The 18,387-nt window shown below is 48.8% G+C and overlaps 1 protein-coding gene across 1 annotated transcript in view; it reads left to right on the top strand.

Moving 5' to 3' along the window:
* Positions 1 to 507: 507 nt before the first annotated feature.
* The window catches only part of LOC124027504 (kinesin heavy chain-like), a gene marked incomplete at its 5' end in the record, with an annotated part of 29,973 nt that continues 12,093 nt past the window's right edge, over positions 508 to 18,387 (top strand). Inside the window, 6 exons of the mRNA XM_046339916.1 lie at positions 508 to 612; positions 2,374 to 2,522; positions 5,680 to 5,828; positions 8,239 to 8,420; positions 8,673 to 8,741; positions 10,597 to 10,683. Of these exons, the coding sequence (XP_046195872.1) occupies positions 508 to 612; positions 2,374 to 2,522; positions 5,680 to 5,828; positions 8,239 to 8,420; positions 8,673 to 8,741; positions 10,597 to 10,683 (741 nt within the window). The remainder of the gene's footprint in view (positions 613 to 2,373; positions 2,523 to 5,679; positions 5,829 to 8,238; positions 8,421 to 8,672; positions 8,742 to 10,596; positions 10,684 to 18,387) is intronic.

Here is an 18,387-nt window from a genome sequence, read left to right as displayed (position 1 = left end):
TGTCATAACTGTGTTATAACTCTAGGCTTGTCTGATGAAGAGGCCAATGAACCACCATAACTTGTGTTAGAACTGTTTATAACTGTGTTATAACTCTAGGCTTGTCTGATGAAGAGGCCAATGAACCACCATAACTTGTGTTAGAACTGTTTATAACTTGTCATAACTGTGTTATAACTCTAGGCTTGTCTGATGAAGAGGCCAATGAACCGCCATAACTTGTTAGAACTGCATACCTGTGTTATAACTATAACTGTGCTATTATTGTGTTATAAGGTGTTATAACTCCCAGCTTGTCAGTCAGGTGTAAGATGCTGAAGCATCCTATGTCCTCTCCCACCTGCTGAATCATGAAGACAGACTCCCAACAAACTAATTATGTTATGACTGTTATAACTGTTCTATAAGGTGTTATAACTCCAGACCTGTCAGTTAGAAGATGCTGCTGCATTGTGTGGCCTCTCTCCCCTGCTGACAGTCGTTTCTCTCTCTGTTTGTCTCTTTAAGGTCAGTAAGACAGGTGCTGAAGGAGCCGTGTTGGACCAAGCTAAAAATATCAATAAGTCTCTCTCTGCTCTGGGGAATGTCATCTCTGCTCTGGCTGAGGGGACAGTGAGTTCTCTCTATGTATCTTACCCTTCTCTCTTTAATATAGGGACATCAGCAGGGATTACTGAATACTTTGCATATGTGACATTTAAATTGTGTAAAAACAATTAACCAAAATGTGCAAAATGAGGTCATGTTTTTATTCTGATCTGGTCCAGATGGCTGACTGGTTATCTATGAGGCTGACTGGTTATCTATGAGGCTGACTGGTTATCTATGAGACTGATTGGTTATCTATGAGGCTGTCTGGTTATCTATGAGGCTGATTGGTTATCTATGAGGCTGACTGGTTATCTATGAGGCTGTCTGGTTATCTATGAGACTGACTGGTTATCTATGAGACTGACTGGTTATCTATGAGGCTGTCTGGTTATCTATGAGGCTGTCTGGTTATCTATGAGGCTGTCTGGTTATCTATGAGGCTGTCTGGTTATCTATGAGGCTGTCTGTTGAATGGTCCAGATGGCTGACTGGTTATCTATGAGGCTGACTGGTTATCTATTATACTGTCTGGTTATCAATGAGACTGACTGGTTATCTATGAGACTGTCTGGTTATCTATGAGACTGTCTGGTTATCTATGAGACTGTCTGGTTATCTATGAGACTGACTGGTTATCTATGAGGCTGACTGGTTATCTATGAGACTGACTGGTTATCTATGAGGCTGACTGGTTATCCATGAGACTGTCTGGTTATCTATGAGACTGACTGGTTATCTATGAGACTGTCTGGTTATCTATGAGACTGTCTGGTTATCTATGAGACTGTCTGGTTATCTATGAGACTGACTGGTTATCTATGAGGCTGACTGGTTATCTATGAGACTGACTGGTTATCTATGAGGCTGACTGGTTATCCATGAGACTGTCTGGTTATCTATGAGACTGATTGGTTATCTATGAGGCTGTCTGGTTATCTATGAGACTGATTGGTTATCTATGAGGCTGTCTGGTTATCTATGAGACTGACTGGTTATCTATGAGGCTGTCTGGTTATCTATGAGGCTGTCTGGTTATCAATGAGGCTGTCTGGTTATCTATGAGGCTGTCTGGTTATCTATGAGGCTGTCTGTTGAATGGTCCAGATGGCTGACTGGTTATCTATGAGGCTGACTGGTTATCTATTAGACTGTCTGGTTATCTATGAGACTGACTGGTTATCTATGAGACTGTCTGGTTATCTATGAGGCTGACTGGTTATCTATGAGACTGACTGGTTATCTATGAGGCTGACTGGTTATCCATGAGACTGTCTGGTTATCTATGAGACTGACTGGTTATCTATGAGACTGACTGGTTATCTATGAGGCTGACTGGTTATCTATGAGGCTGACTGGTTATCTATGAGGCTGACTGGTTATCTATGAGACTGATTGGTTATCTATGAGGCTGTCTGGTTATCTATGAGACTGATTGGTTATCTATGAGGCTGTCTGGTTATCTATGAGGCTGATTGGTTATCTATGAGACTGACTGGTTATCTATGAGGCTGTCTGGTTATCTATGAGACTGACTGGTTATCTATGAGGCTGTCTGGTTATATATGAGGCTGTCTGGTTATCTATGAGGCTGTCTGGTTATCTATGAGGCTGTCTGGTTATCTATGAGACTGTCTGGTTATCTATGAGGCTGACTGTTGAAAGGCCCTGATGGGTGACTGGTTATCTATGAGGCTGACTGGTTATCTATGAGACTGACTGGTTATCTATGAGGCTGTCTGCTGAAAGGCCCTAATGGGTAAATAATGTGTTGTTTGTTTTCAGAAAAGCCACGTCCCGTACAGGGACAGCAAGATGACCCGTATCCTGCAGGACTCTCTAGGGGGGAACTGTAGGACCACCATCATCATCTGTGCATCTCCCTCCATCTACAACGAGTGTGAGACCAAGTCTACCCTCATGTTCGGACAGAGGTGGGTCAGCACCTCTCTACAGTTTACTTGGTCTAGTGGCAGACTGTTAGCATAAGTCTACCCTGTTGGGACAGAGGTGGGTCAGCACCTCTCTACAGTTTACCTGTTCTAGTGGCAGACTGTTAACATAAGTCTACCCTCATGTTCGGACAGAGGTGGGTCAGCACCTCTCTACAGTTGACCTCATGTTCGGACAGAGGTGGGTCAGCACCTCTCTACAGTTGACCTCATGTTGGGACAGAGGTGGGTCAGCACCTCTCTACAGTTGACCTCATGTTGGGACAGAGGTGGGTCAGCACCTCTCTACAGTTGACCTCATGTTGGGACAGAGGTGGGTCAGCACCTCTCTACAGTTTACCTGTTCTAGTGGCAAACTGTTAACATAAGTCTACCCTCATGTTCGGACAGAGGTGGGTCAGCACCTCTCTACAGTTGACCTCATGTTCGGACAGAGGTGGGTCAGCACCTCTCTACAGTTTACCTGGTCTAGTGGCAGATTGTTAACATAAGTCTACCCTGTTGGGACAGAGGTGGATCAGCACCTCTCTACAGTTTACCTGGTCTAGTGGCAGACTGTTAACATAAGTCTACCCTGTTGGGACAGAGGTGGGTCAGCCCCTCTCTACAGTTCACCTGTTCTAGTGGCAGACTGTTAACATAAGTCTACCCTGTTGGGACAGAGGTGGGTCAGCACCTCTCTACAGTTTACCTGGTCTAGTGACAGACTGTTAACATAAGTCTACCCTGTTGGGACAGAGGTGGGTCAGCACCTCTCTACAGTTTACCTGGTCTAGTGACAGACTGTTAACATAAGTCTACCCTGTTGGGACAGAGGTGGGTCAGCACCTCTCTACAGTTTACCTGGTCTAGTGGCAGACTGTCAGCATAAGTCTACCCTGTTGGGACAGAGGTGGGTCAGCACCTCTCTACAGCTTACCTGGTCTAGTGGTAGACTGTTAACATAAGTCTACCCTGTTGGGACAGAGGTGAGCTGAGAGATCCACTGCACCATACCCAGTTCCCCTATTTTATGTGAACAATGAAAGGTTTCCCATGGCAGATGGGCCGTCCTTAATCCACCAGGAGACGGACAGTGACTGTTGATGATGAGTAGAGCTGATGATTCCCAGTATCTTCCCTCCTATTCAGGGCTGACTGAGTGGTTGCATAACAAGCCTCTTCTCTAAATCTTTATCCAGATGATGAAGACATTGTTCATCTCTCTGACCTTTAGCTAAGTGTTACATCCATCCACTCCCCTAAATCCTGATCTGTAGGGTTTTATCCTGCCTCCTGGCTGGACAGCAACAGTAGCAACAGTGGGAGTTAGCCTAGGCTGCTCTGTGTGTTAGAGGACACAATGAACTTCCAGCACATTCTATCTCTGCTGCCCTGCTAGAGGACACAGGGGACTTCCAGCACATTCTATCTCTGCTGCCCTGCCAGAGGACACAGGGGACTTCCAGCATGTTCTATCTCTGCTACCATGCCAGAGGACACAGGGGACATCCAGAACATTCTGTCTCTGCTACCATGCCAGAGGACACAGGGAACATCCAGAACATTATGTCTCTGCTACCTTGCCAGAGGACACAGGGGACATCCAGAACATTATGTCTCTGCTACCTTGCCAGAGGAAACAGGGGACATCCAGAACATTCTGTCTGTGCTGCCCTGCCAGAGGACACAGGGGACATCCAGAACATTCTGTCTCTGCCGCCCTGCCAGGCTTAGGAGAGGAGTTAGATAGAGGTAGAACAGTAGGGCTACAGAGCGATGTGCTGTGGTGTGGCATGGTGTGGCGTGGTGTGGCATGGTGTGGCGTGGTGCGGTGTGGCATGGTGCGGTGTGGCATGGTGTGGCATGGTGCGGTGTGGCATGGTGTGGCGTGGCGTGGTGTGGTGTGGCGTGGTGTGGCGTGGTGCGGTGTGGCATGGTGTGGCGTGGTGTGGCATGGTGTGGCATGGTGTGGCGTGGTGCGGCGTGGTGCGGCGTGGTGCGGCATGGTGCGGTGTGGCATGGTGCGGTGTGGCGCGGTGTGGCGTGGTGCGGTGTGGCATGGTGTGGCATGGTGCGGTGTGGCATGGTGTGACGTGGTGCGGTGTGGCATGGTGTGGCGTGGTGTGGCGTGGTGCGGTGTGGCATGGAAATGACTTAAATGTAAATGTAAATGTGTGGTGTGGTGCGCCGTGGTGTGGTGTGGCGTGGTGTGGTGCGGCACGGTGTGGTGTGGTGCGGCATGGTGTGGCATGGTGTGGTGTGGCATGTGGTGTGGTGCGTTGTGGCATGGCGTTGTGTGGTGTGGTGCGGCATGGTGTGGCATGGTGCGGTGTGGCATGGCGTTGTGTGGTGTGGTATGGTGTGGCATGGTGTGGTGCGGCATGGTGTGGCATGGTGTGGTGTGGTGCGGCATGGTGTGGTGCGGCGTGGTGCGGCATGGTGTGGTGCGGCATGGTGTGGTATGGTGTGGCATGGTGTGGTGCGGTGTGGCATGGCGTTGTGTGCTGTGGCATGGTGTGTGCGGCATGGTGTGGTGCGGCATGGTGTGGTGCGGCATGGTGTGGTGCGGCATGGTGTGGTGCGGCATGGTGTGGTGCGGCATGGTGTGGTGCGGCATGGTGTGGTGTGGTGCGGCATGGTGTGGTGTGGCATGGTGTGGTGCGGCATGGTGTGGTGCGGCATGGTGTGGTGCGCTCCACTGCACTGTCTGCACCCATGTGACCACCACTGCTGTCTGTGAGAGGAGGCTGAGAGGAGTTGGACTTTACACATCATTGTACGGTCTACAGTACCCAGCAGGGCTAATTAGTCCCCGGTCATCTTCACAGGGGACAACCTCCTGCAATAGATCTCAGACCACTTCAAATATGGAGCTATCTGCCTCCCTGCTTCTTATTGGATCACCTCCTCCAGTTATGTTGATTCAATGTTTATCCATCTGCTCCTGTTCTGACAAAATATATATATATAAAATATATAAATATATATAAAATATAAAATATACTGTGGAGAAAAAAGTGATGAGTAAATGAGGCCACAATGTCCTTTAGTGGATAAATTACAGCCCATTAGCAATGTCAAAGTAGTGCACTGCTGTATAGGGAATAGGGTGTGATTAGATACAGGGATCTGAGTGTCTGTCCCACCCTCCACACAGAGCCAAGACCATCAAGAACACCGTGTCTGTGAACCTGGAGCTGACTGCTGAGGAGTGGAAGAACAAGTACAACAAGGAGAAAGACAAGAACAAGAGTCTGAAGAACGTTATCCACAGGCTGGAGATGGAACTCAACCGCTGGAGGAACGGTGAGGGAGGAGGGAGGGAGATGGAACTCAACCGCTGGAGGAACGGTGAGGGAGGAGGGAGGGAGATGGAACTCAACCGCTGGAGGAACGGTGAGGGAGGGAGGGAGGGAGATGGGGAGGGAGGGAGATGAGGCTCAACCGCTGGAGGAACGGTGAGGGAGGAGGGAGGGAGATGGGGAGGGAGGGAGATGAGGCTCAACCGCTGGAGGAACGGTGAGGGAGGAGGGAGGGAGATGGGGAGGGAGGGAGATGAGGCTCAACCGCTGGAGGAACGGTGAGGGAGGAGGGAGGTGAGATGGGGAGGGAGGGAGATGAGGCTCCAACCGCTGGAGGAACGGTGAGGGAGGAGGGAGGGAGATGGAACTCAACCGCTGGAGGAACGGTGAGGGAGGAGGGAGGGAGATGGGGAGGGAGGGAGATGAGGCTCAACCGCTGGAGGAACGGTGAGGGAGGAGGGAGGGAGATGGGGAGGGAGGGAGATGGGGAGGGAGGGAGATGGAACTCAACAATGGAGGAACGGTGAGGGAGGAGGGAGGGAGATGGGGAGGGGAGGGAGATGAGGCTCAACCTCTGGAGGAACGGTGAGGGAGGAGGGAGGGAGATGGAACTCAACCGCTGGAGGAACGGTGAGGGAGGAGGGAGGGAGATGGGGAGGGATCCATGAGGCTCAACCGCTGAGGAACGGTGAGGGAGGAGGGAGGGAGATGGGGAGGGAGGGAGATGGGGAGGGAGGGAGATGGAACTCAAATGGAGGAACGGTGAGGGAGGAGGGAGGGAGATAAAGATGGAACTCAACCGCTGGAGGAACGGTGAAGGAGGGAGGGAGATGGGGAGGGAGGGAGATGAGGCTCAACAATGGAGGAACGGTGAGGGAGGAGGGAGGGAGATGGGGAGGGAGGGAGATGGAACTCAACCGCTGGAGGAACGGTGAGGGAGGAGGGAGGGAGATGGGGAGGGAGGGAGATGGAGCTTAACCGCTGGAGGAACGGTGAGGGAGGGAGATGGGGAGGGAGGGAGATGAGGCTCAACCGCTGGAGGAACGGTGAGGGAGGAGGGAGGAAGATGGGGAGGGAGGGAGGAAGATGGGGAGGAGGGAGGAAGATGGGGAGGGAGGGAGGGAGATGGGGAGGGAGGGAGATGGAACTCAACCGCTGGAGGAACGGTGAGGGAGGAGGGAGGGAGATGGGGAGGGAGGGAGATGGAACTCTACCGCTGGAGGAACGGTGAGGAGGAGGGAGGGAGATGGGGAGGAGGGAGATGAGGCTCAACCGCTGGAGGAACGGTGAGGGAGGAGGGAGGGAGATGGGGAGGAGGGAGATGGAACTCAACCGCTGGAGGAACGGTGAGGGAGGAGGGAGGGAGATGGGGAGGGAGGGAGATGGAGCTCAACCGCTGGAGGAACGGTGAGGGAGGAGGGAGGGAGATGGGGAGGGAGGGAGGGAGATGAGGCTCAACCGCTGGAGGAACGGTGAGGGAGGAGGGAGGAAGATGGGGAGGGAGGGAGGAAGATGGGGAGATGGGGAGGGAGGGAGATGGAACTCAACCGCTGGAGGAACGGTGAGGGAGGAGGGAGGGAGATGGGGAGGGAGGGAGATGAGGCTCAACCGCTGGAAGAACGGTGAGAGAAGAGGGAGGGAGATGGGGAGGGAGGGAGATGGAGCTCAACCGCTGGAGGAACGGTGAGGGAGGAGGGAGGGAGGGAGATGGGGAGGAAGGAGAGAGATGGAGCTCAACCGCTGGAGGAACAGTTAGGGAGGAGGGAGGGAGATGGAGCTCAACCGCTGGAGGAACGGTGAGGGAGGGAGATGGGGAGATGGGGAGGGAGGGAGATGGGGAGGAGGGAGGGAGATGGAGCTTTACCGCTGGAGGAACGGTGAGGGAGGAGGGAGATGAGGAGGGAGGAGATGGAGCTCAACCCCTGGAGGAACAGTTAGGGAGGAGGGAGGGAGATGGAGCTCAACCGCTGGAGGAACGGTGAGGGAGGGAGATGGGGAGGGAGATGGGGAGGGAGGGAGATGGGGAGGAGGGAGGGAGATGGAGCTTAACCGCTGGAGGAACGGTGAGGGAGGAGGGAGGAGGGAGATGAGGAGGGAGGGAGATGGAGCTTAACCGCTGGAGGAATGGTGAGGGAGATGGGGAGGGATGGGCAGAGGAGGAGATGGCAGGGAGAGTGGGGGAGGGAGAGAGAGGGAGTGAGTGAGACAGAGAGGGAGGAGGGCGGGAGAGGGAGCAGGGGTAGGGAGGGAGAGATTGAGGAGGGAGGGCAGAGAGAGAGAGAGAAATGATTGAAACCCTTCATATGAAATCGACAGAGCCACACTGAGTTGGACATTAGTTAGTGTTCCAATGGTAGATATTGAGTGAATGAGTGCACAGTTCAAGGTAGAGAATCTGTTTGTCCCCGTCTCAGGTGAGAACGTCCCTGAGGAGGATCAGCTGAGTGCTAAGGAGCAGAAGCACCTGGAGCCGTGTGACAACACTCCCATCATAGATAACATGGCTCCAGCTAACGGACTGGTTCTGGTCTCCACCGAGGAGAAGAGCAAGTACGAAGAGGACATCAGCAATCTGTACAAACAACTGGACGACAAGGTCAACAAGGGAAATCTCACCAGACTAGATTAGAGAACTGAGTCAAATCATTTTGGAGGGTACAAACTCAACGTACATAAAGAATAACAGACATTAAAACACAGTTTAAATAACAAACATGCATCAACATTAAACGGAAGGTTAGATTGGGCAGGAACAGGAAGGGGTTGGATTTTTTACAGGCAAATCAATGTTTCCAATTCTATTCTAACTGAAATGTAAATTGCTGCTTGTTTTGTTTGTGTCACCCAGGATGATGAGATCAACCAGCAGAGCCAGCTGGCTGAGAAACTCAAGGAACAGATGTTAGACCAGGATGAGGTGACCAATCATGAACAACCCTCTTTTCTCATTTTAAAGGAGAATGTCACTCAAAAACTATATTTTGGTATTGTTTCTCATTAGTCCACTGTTGATACAGTTTGTCAGTCCAAAATGTTTTGCATGTAAGCAGTCAATGCCATACAACTCTCCTTCCGTGGCCTCCAACTGCTCTTAAATACAAGCAAAACTAAATGCATGCTCTTCAACCGATCGGTGCCTGCACCTGCCCGCCCATCCAGCATCACTACTCTGGACGGTTCTGACTTAGAATATGTGGACAACTATAAATACCTAGGTGTCTGGTTAGACTGTAAACTATCCTTCCAGACTCACATTAAGCATCTCCAATCCAAAGTTAAATCTAGAATTGGCTTCCTATTTCGCAACAAAGCATCCTTCACTCATGCTGCCAAACATACCCTCATAAAACTGACCATCCTACCGATCCTCGACTCCGGCGATGTCATTTACAAAATAGCCTCCAACACCATACTCAACATATTGGATCTATCACAGTGCCATCCGTTTGGTCAAAGCCCCATATACTACCCACCACTGAGACCTGTATGCTCTCATTGACTGGCCCTCGCTTCATACTCGTCACCAAAGCCCCATATACTACCCACCACTGTGACCTGTATGCTCTCATTGACTGGCCCTCGCTTCATACTCGTCACCAAAGCCCCATATACTACCCACCACTGTGACCTGTATGCTCTCATTGACTGGCCCTCGCTTCATACTCCGCCAAAACCCACTGGCTCCAGGTCATCTACAAGACCCTGCTAGGTAAAGTCCCCCCTTATCTCAGCTTGCTGGTCACCATAGCAGCACCCACCTGTAGCACGCGCTCCAGCAGGTATATCTCTCTGGTCACCCCCAAAACCAATTCTTCCTTTGGCCGCCTCTCCTTCCAGTTCTCTGCTGCCAATGACTGGAACAAACTATAAAAATCTCTGAAACTGGAAACACTTATCTCCCTCACTAGCTTTAAGCACTAGCTGTCAGAGCAGCTCACAGATTACTGCACCTGTACATAGCCCACCTATAATTTAGCCCAAACAACTACCTCTCCCCCTACTGTATTTATTTATATATTTAGCTCCTTTGCACCCCATTATTTTAATTTCTACTTTGCACATTCTTCCACTGCAGATCTACCATTCCAGTGTTTTTGGGTGTTTTACTTGCTATATTCTATTTACTTTGCCACAATGGCCTTTTTTTTTGCCTTTACCTCCCTTATCTCACCTAATTTGCTCACATCGTATATAGACTTATTTTTCTACTGTATTATTGACTGTATGTTTGTTTTACTCCATGTGTAACTCTGTGTTGTTGTATGTGTCGAACTGCTTTGCTTTATCTTGGCCAGTAAATGAGAACTTGTTCTCAACTTGCCTACCTGGTTAAATAAAGGTGAACTAAATCCATTTTAACATTTTAAAAAGTCAAGTTGTCAAAATATTGGACGTTTTGAGTCATCTGATGCATTTTGCTTCTTCGTCATGATGACGTGGTTGGAGACACTGTTCTTCTTAAAAGTCCAATGTCTTGATGATGCTTTCAGATGGATGATCTACATCTAAGGGGAATTCAACCATGTTAAATGGTGTGCATTTGCCTGTGTGTGTTCCCTTTTTCGTGTGTGTCCCTGTTTGTGTCCCTGTGTGTCCCTGTGTGTGTCCCTGTGTGTCTCCCTATGTGTCTCCCTGTGTGTCTCCCTGTGTGTGTCCCTGTGTGTCTCCCTATGTGTGTCCCTGTGTGTCTCCCTATGTGTGTCCCTGTGTGTCTCCCTGTGTGTGTCCCTGTCTGTGTCCCTGTGTGTGTCCCCGTGTGGGTCTCTCCTCAGCTGCTGGCGTCGACGAGAAGAGACTATGAGAAGATCCATGAGGATCTGTCTCGTCTGCAGACGGAGAACGAGGCTGCCAAGGAGGAGGTGAGGGAGAATATTCTGGATGAATCCATGTTATTCCAGAATTCTAAATGAGCCCATCAAATCAAATCAAATTGTATTAGTCACATGCGCCGAATACAGCAGGTGTAGACCGTGAAATGTTTACTTACGAGCCCCTAACCGACAGTGCAGTTTCAAAAATACGGATAAGAATAAGAGATAAAAGTAACAAGTAATTAAAGAGGAGCAGTAAAAAATAACAATATATACCGGTACAGAGTCAATGTTGAGGCTATATACAGGGGGTACCGGTACAGAGTCAATGTGGAGGCTATCTACAGGGGGTACCGGTACAGAGTTAATGTGGAGGTTATATACAGGGGGTACTGGTACAGAGTTAATGTGGAGGCTATATACAGGGGGTACTGGTACAGAGTTAATGTGGAGGCTATATACAGGGGGTACCGGTACAGAGTCAATGTGGAGGCTATATACAGGGGGTACCGGTACAGAGTTAATGTGGAGGTTATATACAGGGGGTACTGGTACAGAGTCAATATGGAGGTTATATACAGGGGGTACCGGTACAGAGTTAATGTGGAGGTTATATACAGGGGGTACCGGTACAGAGTTAATGTGGAGGTTATATACAGGGGGTACTGGTACAGAGTTAATGTGGAGGTTATATACAGGGGGTACTGGTACAGAGTTAATGTGGAGGTTATATACAGAGGGTACTGGTACAGAGTCAATGTGGAGGTTATATACAGGGGGTACTGGTACAGAGTCAATGTGGAGGTTATATACAGGGGGTACTGGTACAGAGTCAATGTGGAGGCTATATACAGGGGGTACTGGTACAGAGTCAATGTGGAGGCTATATACAGGGGGTACTGGTACAGAGTCAATGTGGAGGCTATATACAGGGGGTACTGTGACGACCCTCCCACTCTGTCTGCCGTATTCTGTCGTTGTTCTTGTTTCCTTATTAGGATGCCGGTGGGCGGAGTTGAGAGGGTCGTCAGCTACATGGGAAACACCTGGGCCAGGTGTCTCCCAGGATAAATAGACCTCTTCCACATTCATGGAGGAGACTCTCTCCATGCAGACACCTGTTGTAGATTGTGTTGTGGTTCTTGGTGGCTGTTTGTTTGTTTGCTTTGGCACCTTTCATCACCCTGCATTATCACATTCATGCATGCAAAACACTCACTTACACTACTGATTACTGATTACACACACCATTGGATATTTTCCTTAGTTGCTTTAGTTAATAAATATATCTTTTGTTACTCCTTATCTCCACGTTGTCTCCCTTTGTTACGGGCTTTGAGCCGGTTCGTGACAAGTGGGGGCTCGTCCGGGATCTTTGAACTATTGGTTTGGGAGACCGTGGAGGTACGTGTTTGGATTGAATATTGTGTTTGAGTGTGATCGGCCCAGTATTGGTTGCCTTTGTTGTTTGGTTTGTGTGCTGTGTTGGAGAGAGTATAATGGTTAGTTTCCAGGCCCTGCCTAGCCTGAACTCTTGTTTTACTTTCTGTTGGGACGTCAGTCTGAAGTGAGTAATCTGCTGTGTACCTCGGTGGGAGATTTGGGTAGGGTAGTGGAACTTGCTACCCGGAGCTATAGCCTTTTTCCCTGATAGGTTTAGCGACGTGTTTCATTTTTTTGGAATATGTTGGGCATGGTTAATGTTTGTTATTTTTGTGTGGTGTCTGTGGACTGAGCAGTTGTCTCGGGGCACATCCGTGGCTTGGTGGAATTTGCCAGCATGCTGGGGAGTTCTATTTCCTTGCCAGCGGGCTACAGTGCGTAAATTCCCACCGCAAATCTGCACGAAGACTAGGGTTGAGTTATTGTAGGTTTTGGGGAAGCTCCATATCTCATCTCTCTTCTGTGGTGCTCAGGGTGATTGTCAATTCTCGGGTTGTGTTCTGGTGTGCTCAGCAGAAGGGAAAAGCGATAAAAAAAAATTTGTGTGATTATGGCGTCTTATGTAGATAAGTTCATTCGCTCTCCATCAGAGGAATTGTTAGATTTAGGTACTAAAGAACAGCTGTTGAAGGTCGCGGAACACTACAAGGTTGAGATTAGTGATAAACGTCTAAAGAATTCTATTAGGTTGATATTGAAAGCCAATCTGATGGAGAGTGGTATTCTTGAAGTTACCACCGGGCCAGCCTCTGCTGAGGATTTGTTGTCTCCCCATAACGTTACAATGGCCATTCCATCGGTTAGTCCTAGTAGCCTTCTTTTTGAACAGCAGAAAGAACTGCTTTTGTTACAGCTAGAGCATGATCGTGAGAAGCTAGAGCATGATCGTGAGAAGCTAGAGCATGATCGTGTGAAATATGAAAAGGAATTGGCATTTAAACAAGATATGGAGCGTGCTAAAATCAAGTTGCAACAAGAACGTATAGAGTTGGTTAGGGAAGGAAAGATCTCAGGGGAGAGTTTGTTTTGGGAAGGTGACCCAGATTTACCTAGGGGTAGTTCCGCTTTGGTCATGCCCCAGAGACATTTGATATTGTTGGGAACTTGCGGTTATTGCCTCGGTTTAATGAAAGGGACCCCGAGACATTCTTTTCGTTGTTTGAGCGGGTTGCTGACGCTAGAGTTGGCCTGATTCTGACCGCACTGTAATGTTGCAGTGTGTGCTGACTGGTAAAGCGCAGGAAGCATATTCAGCTCTTAGTGTACACGACAGTGCCAGTTATGATAAAGTTAAAACAGCTGTGTTACAGATTTATGAATTGGTCCCTGAGGCTTACCGCCAACGATTTAGAACTTTAAAAAGGGACGATAACCAGACTCATGTTGAGTTTGCGCGACAGTTATCTTTACAGTTTAATCGCTGGTGTTCCGCCTCTGCAGTTGTGACTTTCCAAGGGCTGTGTGATCTGATTATGTTAGAGCAATTTAAGGACACAATTCCTGATCGTATTGCCACTTATATTAATGAACAGAAAGTAAAGAATGTTGCTGAAGCTGCGGTTTTGGCGGACGAGTATGTGTTGACTCACAAAAGTGTCTTTGCAAAACCCCGTATTCGGAAAGAGTGGGGGCATTCGGATAGATTTGGGCTTCGCTCACCGAGATACTTTGGTTCTCGGGCAGAGTTCTATTCAACTAGGGTTGAACCTGACTCCCATGGTAAGGCTGACTTTGGGCAGGAGTGTCACTACTGTCAAGGTTCAGGTCATTGGAAAAACGAATGTCCACTTCTCAGGTCAAAGGGTGCTTACGCTAAATCTAAGCCTGCTGCGTTAGCTGCACCTGTTCCACATCAGTTCATTCTTGACTCATTTCCTCAGGCCCAGGAGAATGTGAAAGTCCATATTGATCCAGACTATTTACCTTTCATTACAGAAGGTTTTGTGTCTATGTTAGGAAGTAAAGACTTAGTGCCAGTGAAGATCCTGAGAGACACAGGTGCCTCTGAATCATTTGTGTTGGAGTCTGTGTTACCCTTTTCTGCTGAGACTGATTCAGGGAATAGTGTTCTAATTAGGGGAATAGGTTTGAACACTCTGTCAGTTCCATTGCATAAACTGATGTTGGATTGTGGGCTGGTGAAGGGTGAAGTTGTTGTGGGGGTGCGTCCTTCGTTGCCTATTGAGGGTATCGACGTTATCCTTGGGAATAACTTGGCAGGTGAGCGTGTATGGCCAGTCGTGTTTCCATCTCTAGTGGTTTCCACTAAGCCGTCATTTGTTGGGATTCCTGATGAGAGTGTACAGAGTTTCCCAGAGGTGTTCTCTGCGTGTGCAGTGACACGTTCTATGAGCCGTGGCGAACTAGTCACTGCGCCGACTAATGATAATAATACAAAGTATGTCACTGTCTTCCCTGTTATCCCGTTATCTGTAAACCGCTCAGATCTAATCAATGCTCAACGGGATGACCCCACGTTGGAAGAGTTGCGTGATCAAATTGTGCCTATAGAACAGTTGGGAGATGTCGCCCATGGCTATTTCCTCCAAGAGGATGTCCTGATGAGAAAGTGGGTGTCTCATGATAGTGTTTTTCTGGGGGAGGCAATTAGTCAAGTTGTTGTACCAGTTAAGCTTCGTGAGTTGGTGTTGGAAACTTCTCACAGCGACGTTGCTGGACATATGGGGGTGAGGAAAACCTACAATCGCATATTAAGACATTTCTTTTGGCCTAGATTAAAGAGGGATGTTTCTGATTTTATCAAAACTTGTCACACCTGTCAATTAACTGGTAAGCCTAATCAAGCTATTAAACCAGTACCATTGTTTCCTATTCCTGTACTCAGCCAACCTTTTGAGTATCTGATTATTGACTGTGTGGGTCCTCTGCCTCGTTCTAAAAAGGGTAGCAGTTACCTGTTCACTGTGATGTGTCAGACCACTAGGTTTCCTGCTGCCTATCCTCTCCGATCTATCACGACTAAATCGGTGTTAAAAGCTTTGACTCAGTTTCTCTCATTGTTTGGAATCCCTAAGGTCATTCAGAGTGATCAAGGATCTAATTTTACCTCTAATCTGTTTGGTCAGGTTCTTCAACAGCTCCATATTAAACACAATGTGTCTAGCGCCTATCACGCGCAAAGTCAAGGAGCACTGGAACGTTTCCATCAAACACTTAAGTCTTTGTTGAGAGCTTATTGTACTGAGATGGATAAGGATTGGGAGGAGGGGTTGCCTTGGTTACTGTTAGCCGCTAGGGAAGTTTCACAGGAGAGCACAGGTTTCAGTCCAAATGACCTTGTGTTTGGACATAGGGTGCGTGGACTTTTATCTGTTCTCCAGGATGACTGGAAGTCTCCCGAGCCTCCTCAGTCCCTGTGTTCGTATGTGTGTGATTTCCGGCGACGGCTGTATGCCGCTGGTGAAATGGCTAAAGAGAAGTTATCATCTTCACAGGAGAGGATGAAGGGCATATTTGATCGCCGAACTGAGCCTCGTCACTTTAGTCCAGGTGACCAGGTTCTTGCTCTGCTGCCAATTGTTGGTTCTCCTTTTCAAGCCAAATTTCAAGGTCCATATACAGTGGTGCGCCAGTACACTGAGCAAAATTATCTAGTTGCCACTCCAGAACGGAGGAAAGCACACCAGCTGTGCCATGTAAATCTGTTAAAACCCTATTATGCACGTTCCTCTGAGACTGAACAGTGGGATTCTACAGAGGACGGTAAACCTGTTCTTTTGGCTGATACCGTTGTTTCCGTGGGTTCTTGTCGTGCTAGACCTGTGCATGAGGAGGAAGATGTTCCTGGTCCTGACGATTGTATATTGCAGGGTAGTACCTATTGTGGTCTACACCGACCATAACCCCTCACTTTTTGAGGTCCATGATGTGTCCAAACCAGAGGATAATGCGATGGTGTTTATTTTTACAATCATTCCATCTCGATGTGAGGCACATCCGGGGGACTGAAAACGTGATTGCTGATGCGCTCTCTCGTGCGCCCTGTTCCTAATGTTTACGTGACTGACCATTGTTTCGTATTGTCATGTTCTCTCTGTCCTGTCTGCTCCCTCCTGGTCTTGTTTCTTTCCTCTTAAATGTTGCTTCCTGTGCGAAGGTTGCTGAGGTCTGGGGAGGAGGTTGGCTGGGGCAAATTGTAAGTGTGAACACGTAAACCCTCATCAATTTGGGACGCAGAGGCCTGTGTCAATTTGGGACGCAGAGGCCTGTGTCAATTTGGGACGCAGAGGCCTGTGTCAATTTGGGACGCAGAGGCCTGTGTCAATTTGGGACGCAGAGGCCTGTGTCAATTTGGGACGCAGAGGCCTGTGTCAATTTGGGACGCGGGAGACTGGTATGTTGTTCCGGGGTCCTTGTTGGTCCCCGGTTTTATGGGGGGGAATGTGACGACCCTCCCACTCTGTCTGCCGTATTCTGTCGTTGTTCTTGTTTCCTTATTAGGATGCCGGTGGGCGGAGTTGAGAGGGTCGTCAGCTACATGGGAAACACCTGGGCCAGGTGTCTCCCAGGATAAATAGACCTCTTCCACATTCATGGAGGAGACTCTCTCCATGCAGACACCTGTTGTAGATTGTGTTGTGGTTCTTGGTGGCTGTTTGTTTGTTTGCTTTGGCACCTTTCATCACCCTGCATTATCACATTCATGCATGCAAAACACTCACTTACACTACTGATTACTGATTACACACACCATTGGATATTTTCCTTAGTTGCTTTAGTTAATAAATATATCTTTTGTTACTCCTTATCTCCACGTTGTCTCCCTTTGTTACGGGCTTTGAGCCGGTTCGTGACAGTACTGGTACAGAGTCAATGTGGAGGTTATATACAGGGGGTACTGGTACAGAGTCAATGTGGAGGTTATATACAGGGGGTACTGGTACAGAGTCAATGTGGAGGCTATATACAGGGGGTACTGGTACATAGTTAATGTGGAGGTTATATACAGGGGGTACTGGTACAGAGTCAATGTGGAGGCTATATACAGGGGGTACTGGTACAGAGTCAATGTGGAGGCTATATACAGGGGGTACTGGTACAGAGTCAATGTGGAGGTTATATACAGGGGGTACTGGTACAGAGTCAATGTGGAGGCTATATACAGAGGGTACTGGTACAGAGTCAATGTGGAGGTTATATACAGGGGGTACTGGTACAGAGTCAATGTGGAGGCTATATACAGGGGGTACTGGTACAGAGTCAATGTGGAGGCTATATACAGAGGGTACTGGTACAGAGTCAATGTGGAGGCTATATACAGGGGGTACCGGTACAGACTCAATGTGGAGGTTATATACAGGGGGTACCGGTACAGAGTCAATGTGGAGGCTATATACAGGGGGTACCGGTACAGAGTCAATGTGGAGGCTATATACAGGGGGTACTGGTACAGAGTCAATGTGGAGGCTATATACAGGGGGTACCGGTACAGAGTCAATGTGGAGGCTATATACAGAGGGTACTGGTACAGAGTCAATGTGGAGGCTATATACAGGGGGTACCGGTACAGAGTTAATGTGGAGGCTATATATACAGGGGGTACTGGTACAGAGTCAATGTGGAGGTTATATACAGGGGGTACCAGTACAGAGTCAATGTGGAGGCTATATACAGGGGGTACCAGTACAGAGTCAATGTTGGGGCTATATACAGGGGGAGCCGGTACAGAGTTAATGTGGAGGCTATATACAGGGGGTACCGGTACAGAGTCAATGTTGAGGCTATATACAGGGGGTACCGGTACAGAGTCAATGTGGAGGCTATCTACAGGGGGTACCGGTACAGAGTCAATGTGGAGGTTATATACAGAGGGTACCAGTACAGAGTCAATGTGGAGGCTATATACAGGGGGTACCGGTACAGAGTTAATGTGGAGGTTATATACAGGGGGTACCGGTACAGAGTCATTGTGGAGGCTATATACAGGGGGTACCGGTACAGAGTCAATGTGGAGGCTATATACAGGGGGTACCGGTACAGAGTCAATGTGGAGGTTATATACAGAGGGTACCAGTACAGAGTCAATGTGGAGGCTATATACAGGGGGTACCAGTACAGAGTCAATGTGGAGGTTATATACAGGGGGTACCAGTACAGAGTCAATGTGGAGGTTATATACAGAGGGTACCAGTACAGAGTCAATGTGGAGGCTATATACAGAGGGTACCAGTACAGAGTCAATGTGGAGGCTATATACAGGGGGTACCAGTACAGAGCCAATGTGGAGGTTATATACAGAGGGTACCGGTACAGAGTCAATGTGGAGACTATATACAGGGGGTACCGGTA

This window comes from Oncorhynchus gorbuscha, unplaced genomic scaffold (assembly GCF_021184085.1).
Source record: "Oncorhynchus gorbuscha isolate QuinsamMale2020 ecotype Even-year unplaced genomic scaffold, OgorEven_v1.0 Un_scaffold_3306, whole genome shotgun sequence".
NCBI classification, from domain to species: domain Eukaryota; kingdom Metazoa; phylum Chordata; class Actinopteri; order Salmoniformes; family Salmonidae; genus Oncorhynchus; species Oncorhynchus gorbuscha.
The sequence above is the reverse complement of the archived record's forward strand: the minus strand, read 5'-3'. Positions and strand labels throughout refer to the sequence as shown.